A 7,500-nucleotide genomic window follows, 5' to 3' on the forward strand; every position below is an offset into this window, starting at 1 on the left:
TGCCCAAACTATGGCCTGTGGATCAAAGGTTGCATGGTAACCTTTGATTTGGCCCGCCATCTGACTAAGAGAATGATGGAAGGGGGAATGCATCTAACAGAGATCGTCATTTTTTACTTAACATGACCTTTTATTTGTTTAATTGTAGAACTGGAACTGAAATTACATGTTTTAATGAAATACTGTGAATGAATCAGATATTTTAAAACAGTAGTTCTCAAACTGTGATACGTGTACCACAAGTGGTACGCAGGTTTCCTTCTAGTGGTACGTGGAGGAATCAAATATGTCCATGCTACATACATTTAAGAGTGATTTATATATGAATATGATGACATATAGCCTATATTCACGGGTGTTGATAAATAGGCTACTATATGTTCACACTTTACATTTAAGTACAAGAGTCTTTTTTTTTTTTACTTTTTAAGAGCAGTAACCTATCGTTTTTACCTTTTAAAAGCACATTTTAATTTAAATGTTGACATTTTTATTTTTTATTTACTTATTTATTTTACATATAAGCACAGCACAGTGTTAATGCTCAAACTATTTCTAATTTTTAAAATCAAAATCATTAATAACAATATTAGCTGACAATAGTATTCTTAATAACAGGAATGAATCTGGCTCGTTTTTGAGCTGTACAGAGCTGCAGCTGCTTTACTAGGCCTACTACTGTATTTCAATACTGCTCATTATGGCGGTACATGGAGAGACATTTGTTTTTCTGAGGTGCTACTTAATGAAAAAAGTACCACTGCTCTAAAATGTAAATACTGTTGCTCGACAGTAATGCAGAAGACATCGGCGAGCAAATCAAGGCAGGTGCAGGCAGATTCACTAGTGTGTGTGTGTGTGTGTGTGTGTGTGTGTGTGTGTGTGTGTGTGTGTGAACTCCATTGTGTTATAAATATAATTATTTATGTTTTTATGGCAAAAAGGTCATTATAAAATGTGCAAAATTTAATAATTATTAATACAATTAAATTATTATTTTGAAATATGTTTAATTAATAATAAATTAGGAAATTACCATGGCAATCTTAATGTGATACAGTTTGGTATATATTTACCTTCAGCCCACAGCCCACAATCAATGCTAGTTTTTGGCCTTTCATAAGAAACATTTTGGGCACCCCTGGTGAAATATCTACTTAATTTTTCTAAAAACACACACACACACACACACACACACACACACACACACACACACACACACACACACACACACACACACACACATATATATATATATATATATATATAGTTATTAAAATAAAAAAAAATGGTTTTCTGAAATAATGAGTCAAAATTAAGTGTGTTTTTCCCTTAAAACAAGTAAAATAATGGGCCAACGGGGGAGTAAAATATATTTGTACTTCCTTTGAGATAATATTGTTTTCCTCACCACATTGGCTGAATATTTAGCACTTAATTTGGACTCATTTTTCATGAAAACAAGAAAATATTTATTATTTGTCCAGAAAATGCTTCTTAATTTAACAATTTGCAGATAGTTGGTCTGGAAACAAGACAAAAACTCAATGTTAGCAAAGCATTTTTTTGCTGTGCAAGAGTCTTGTAGTTCAATGCAGTGATAAAATGCTTGAAACACACACACACACACACACACACACGCACACACACAGTCCTCTTTAGAGAAGCCGACAAGCTCAAAGCAGGATCAGTTCCAGATTTACCATAGAAAGGAAAAAGAGTGTGTGTGTGTGTGCGAGCTTGTATATATAAATGTGTGTGTGCTAGAGTGAGATGTTGAGTTTAAAGAGAGAGAGAGATCAAGAAGGAGGGGCTTCCACTACACTAGGCCACGCCCCCTCCCCCCATTCTCCCCTCCCATTCGGCGGACGTCAGGAATGCTGCTCGCTCGTTTGCATATTCAGCATGCTCCGGCCGGCCATATGGGAAAATGCAACTGCAGGAATTGTTGTGAAAAAAGGGGGCACAGCGAGTTTGAACACAAAGTTGCCTGAGAGCGTCTTAAGAGGATAACACACACACACACACACACACACTAGAGGATTGAGAAGCATGTATTGTGCGTACACAATCCCGGGAGTGAGCGGCGGATCATTCATGTACTATTATAATGGAAAAGCGGTGAGTAGAGATGCATGCAGATGACAACTGACTGTCATGTGCGTGCGTGCGTGTGCGTGTGTGTGTGTGTGTGTGTGTGTGTGGACTCTCAAAATGTGCTGTTTTAAATTGCATGCATGCTTTATAATTAATGTATTACATGCAGTCAAAATGTTCTGAGATCTGCTGCTTGGATCTGAAAATGAAAAGCAAACGTGCTGGAAGTTTGCAGTGTGTGTGTGTGTGTGTGTGAGAGAGAGAGAGTGTGTGAATGCCTGTGTTAAAGTGCAATCTGTAAGATAATTAAAGGTGTTTGCGGGGAGAATTGAAGTGTGTGAGAATTGCTGCTCATTTTAGAAAGTCAGACGTCTCCTGAGAGAGAAAGGTGTGTGTGTGTGTGTTTTTACACCCTCATACAGATGTTATTTACCGTAGTAAAGTGGTCAGCGCTCGGGGGCTTTGATTTCAGAGGCCGTCAGGTTGACGAAGGCCCTTTTTCAGTCTTCATCATCTCGCTTTTCTGCGACTAAAGTCGTGTGTGATCAATTTAAAGCTCATTTATTTATGATTTTGCTCAGAATTCATGCAAGATGATGCTTGGCCTTGCAAATTGTGTGTGTGTGTGTGTGTGTGTGTGTGTGTGTGTGTGTGTGTACAGATATAATGTGCTGATTTAATTGCGTAAATGTGTATTATTTCTGAATTTTGGCTTTTAAATGTGATGATTTTGGTGTAAAATGAGCAGATTTGGTTGTTTATTGAGCAGATATTTTGTGATTTTAGTGTAAAAATGCTTTTATTGAGGATTTTGACTGTTTATTTGAGTTTTTGGAGATTGTTTGGAGTTTTGCTTGTTGTCGTTGACAGTTTTGTGTGTAAATATATTGATTTTGTTGATTTTCATGCTTTAATTTAGTGTAATGATGGGCATTTGTTCAATTGAAATGATGCACATGTAAGGAAATGTCAGATTTTATAAACGTTTGAGTATAAATAAAGAAGTGTTTTGTGTCTTTTAAACATTTTTGGGGGATTTATGTTTTTTCCTGTTCCTTGTTTATTAAAGGCTGTGATTTATTAATTTCTCAAGCAGAAATTAAGATTATTATTATATTTAATTTTTATCATAATTTTATTGTATTAAATTTACTAGTTTATTATTATTTTATTATATTACATTTACTATTGTATTATTATTTTAATATATTATATTTACTATTTTATTATTATTTTATTATATTATATTTACTATTTTATTATTATTTTAATATATTATATTTACTATTGTATTATTATTTTAATATATTATATTTACTATTTTATTATTATTTTAATATATTATATTTACTATTTTATTATTATTTTAATATATTATATTTACTATTTTATTATGATTATTATTTATTTATATTATATTTACTAGTTTATTATTATTTTATTATTTTAATATATTATATTTACTATTTTATTATCATTTTAATATTATATTTATTATTTTATTATATTATATTTACTATTTTATTATTTTATTATCATTTTATTATATTATATTTACTATTTTATTGTTTTATTATTATTTTATTATGTTATATTACATATTTTGCTATTTAAAGGTAGACTTTGTGCTTTTTTAATGCAGAGGAAGCAGATCCTTTATAATATGTTAATGTTTGTGGATTTCTTTAATGATGTTTAATATTTGAGTGTGACGTCATCTTTTACATATAAATATTATCAGCATTACAAAATTATTTCTGGCATCTGTAAGTAGAATATTGGCTGGCGCTAAGTTGGACTTTCCCGCCCTCGGATCAAATGTGTAGGCCTGTGCTTGTGTGTGTGTGTGTGTGTGTGTGTGTGTATGTGGTATGCCCCTTTTTAAAATGTGTCTATGTGTGTGAATGTGTCCATGTGTGTGTGTGTGGTATGTCCTCTTAAGTGTGTGTGTGTGTGTGTGTGTATAAACAAGTGTGTGTTTGAATGTGAATGTGTGTGTGTGTGTGTGTGTGTGTGTGTGTGTGTGTGTGTGTGTGTGTGTGTGTGTGTGTGTGTGTGTATGTGTGCATGCGTGTGTGTGTAAATAAGTGTGTGTGCATGAATGTGCCTGTGTGTGTGTAAATAAGTCTTTGTGTGTGTGTGTGTGTGTGTGTGTGTGTGCGTGTGTGTGTGCGTGCGTGCATGAGTGTGTGTGTGCATTTATAAATGTGTGTGTATATATGAATATGTCCATGTGTGTTTGTGCCCTCTATAATATGTGCACAGTAAATGTGTGTGTGCGTATGTGTGTGTGTGTGTGTGTGTGTGTTTGCCCGCTTTGTGCCCGTCTTGATCCTCTGCCAGGCTTCTTGCTGTGATTGTTTATTCTGCTATTTTAACACTTAAAAAATTTGCAGGACAACATCTCCGTGTTCTCCGCGCACACTCCGTCCGTCCGTCCATCTGTGTGTGTGTGTGTTTTCGGGCCCATCGGGCGTGTGTTTTGCGTGCCGCCGGACGACAGCGACCCGGTTCTCGAGGTTTCCTTCTCTTTTTTTAATGAATCCACAAAAGAGTGCACAGAAAAACAAAAGGCCTCTTCACACACACACACACACACGAGCTCCGCTTAAACAGCGCCGGCCGCTCGCTATTGTTATGCTAAAAGTGTGTGTGAATATTCCTGGAGTTTAATTAGCTGCGCCAGACTCTCACGCCGGCTGGAAAACACTGCTTTCATTTAGTTTTTCCGACTCTTTCAAATTCTAAATGTTTATTTTGATTTACTTTACAAAAAAATCTTCATTATAAATTGTTTCTGATTTTAATAATTAGTTGTTTTTTTAATTGTGATTTGCTTCACACACTGGAAAACACAGCAGCAATGAGCTTTTATTATGTTTTTCCTGCTTTTTTGATTATAAATGCATACTTTTATTTACTTTTTTTAATAATCATAATTCATTTTTATTTTTTAAAATATTGTTTAATGGATTTATTTTTTTTAAATCAAGTTTTTAAAATTGTGATTGGCTTCACACACTGGAAAACAGTGCAGCAATGAGCTTTTATTATGTTTTTCCTGCTTTTTTAATTATAAATGCGTACTTTTATTTATTATTATTTTTAAATCATTATAATTAATTGATTCTTATTTTAATATTCAGAGTTTGTTTAAATATGATTGTGTCTCACACTGGAAAACACTGCCATAATGAGCTTTTATTATGCTTTTTTCGTCTTTTTAAGGCTATTTTCGTAACTTGGATTCACTTGAATTTACTTTTTAAAAACAAAAATCTAAATTACTTCTTAAATTTCATTTAAAAAATCTGTTTTTTAATGTATTAATTTTTTTTAAATCACAAATATATGTTTTTATTTGAATAATCTGTGTTTTTTTTATTTTGATTGGCTTCACACACTGGAAAACACTGCAGCAAATTTATATTTTATGCAGAGGCCATCAGGTTGACGAAGGCCCTTTCTCAATCTCACTTTTCTGCGACTAAAGTCGTGTGTGATCAATTTAAAGCTCATTTATTTATGATTTTGCTCAGAATTCATGCAAGATGATGCTTGGCCTTGCAAATTGTATATGTGTGTTCGTGTGTGTGTGTGTGTGTGTGTGTGTGTGTGTGTGTGTGTGTGTGTGTGTACAGATATAATGTGCTGATTTAATTGCATAATTGTGTATTATTTCAGAATTTTGGCTTTTAAATGTGATGATTTTGGTGTAAAATGAGCAGATTTGGTCGTTTATTGAGCAGATATTTTTTGATTTTAGTGTAAAAATGCTTTTATTGAGGATTTTGACTGTTTATTTGAGTTTTTGGAGATTGTTTGGAGTTTTGCTTGTTGTCGTTGACAGTTTTGTGTGTAAATATATTGATTTTGTTGATTTTCATGCTATAATTTAGTGTAATGATGGGCATTTGTTCAATTGAAATGATGCACATGTAAGGAAACGTCAGATTTTATAAACGTTTGAGTATAAATAAAAAAGTGTTTTGTGTCTTTTGAACATTTCTGGGGGATTTAAATGTTTTTTCCTGTTCCTTGTTTATTAAATGTGGTGATTTATTAATTTCTCAAGCAGATTATTATTATATTTAATGTTTATTTTTATTTAGTTATATTATATTTGCTGTCTTATTATTTTATTATTATTTTTTATTATATTATTTTTAATATTTTGTTATTTTATTATATTATATTTAATATTTTATAATTTTATTTTGCTTTAATGCAGAGGAAGCAGATCCTTTATAATATGTTAATGTTTGTGGATTTCTTTAATGATGTTTAATATTTGAGTGTGACGTCATCTTTTACATATAAATATTATCAGCATTACAAAATTATTTCTGGCATCTGTAAGTAGAATATTGGCTGGCGCTAAGTTGGACTTTCCCGCCCTCGGATCAAATGTGTAGGCCTGTGTGTGTGCGTGTATGTATGTATGTGTGTGTGTGTGTGTGTGTGTGTGTGTGTGTGTGTGTGTGTGTGTGTGTGTGCGTGCGTGTGTGCGTGCGTGCGTGCGTGCGTGTGTGCGTGCGTGTGTGTGTGTGTGAATGTGAATGTGTCCATGTGAGTGGTATGCCCTTTTAAATGTGTGTCTGTGTGTTTATGTGTGATTTAATCATATTGAATTTTTATTTTTGTTTTTTATTATTATTAAATTTTGCTCCACACACTGGAGAACACTGCAGCAATGAGCTTTTATTATGTTTTTCCTACTTTTCAAGGCTAATTTCATAACTTGGATTCACTTGGATTTACTTTTTCAAAACAAAAATCAAAATTAATTGTTTTTTTTTTTTAAATCAGTTTTTAATGTATTTATGTTTTTAAATCGCAATTAATTGTTTTTTATTTGAATAATCTGTTTTTTTTTATTCATGATTGGCTTCACACACTGGAAAACACTGCAGCAAATTTATATTTTATATCTTTCCTACTATTTTAATTCAAATGTTTGCTTGGAATAATTTTTTTTAAAAAGTAATCATAACGAACTGTTATTATTATTTAATAATTAGTTTTTTTTTTATTATTATTTGCTTCACACAATGGAAGACACTGCAGGAATGAGGATTGGATTTACTTTTTTAAAACAAAAATCATTATTAATTGTTATTTTTATTATATGAATCAGTTTTTTATGTTTTTTTATCATTATTAATTGTTTCTGATTTTAATAATTCATTTTTTTATTGTGATTTGCTTCACACTCTGGAAAACACTGCAGCAATGAGCTTTTATTATGTTTTTCCTGCTTTATTTATTCTAAATGTTTACTTTGATTTACTTTAAAAAAAAATAAATCCTAATTAATTGCAATTTTTGTTCAATAAATCAGTTTTTATGTGTTTTATCATAATTAATTGTTTATTCTTTTAATAATCAGTCATTTTTTAAATT

The 7,500-nt window shown here is 31.8% G+C and overlaps 1 protein-coding gene across 18 annotated transcripts in view; it reads left to right on the top strand.

The window, feature by feature from the left end:
- Positions 1-7,500, top strand: part of tcf4 (transcription factor 4) — a 435,077-nt gene that overhangs the window by 350,099 nt on the left and 77,478 nt on the right. For 3 of the 18 annotated variants that reach the window (XM_087299121.1, XM_087299120.1, XM_087299119.1), the window contains exon 1: positions 1,921-2,121. Coding sequence is in view for 2 of the 3 variants with exons in the window: in XM_087299120.1 (XP_087155246.1) it covers positions 2,053-2,121 (69 nt within the window). In the remaining variant the exon portion in view is untranslated. 18 annotated transcript variants of the gene reach the window in all.

The sequence above is a fragment of the Danio rerio genome, chromosome 21 (assembly GCF_052040795.2).
Source record: "Danio rerio strain M-AB ecotype USA chromosome 21, GRCz13ab, whole genome shotgun sequence".
Lineage (NCBI taxonomy): Eukaryota > Metazoa > Chordata > Actinopteri > Cypriniformes > Danionidae > Danio > Danio rerio.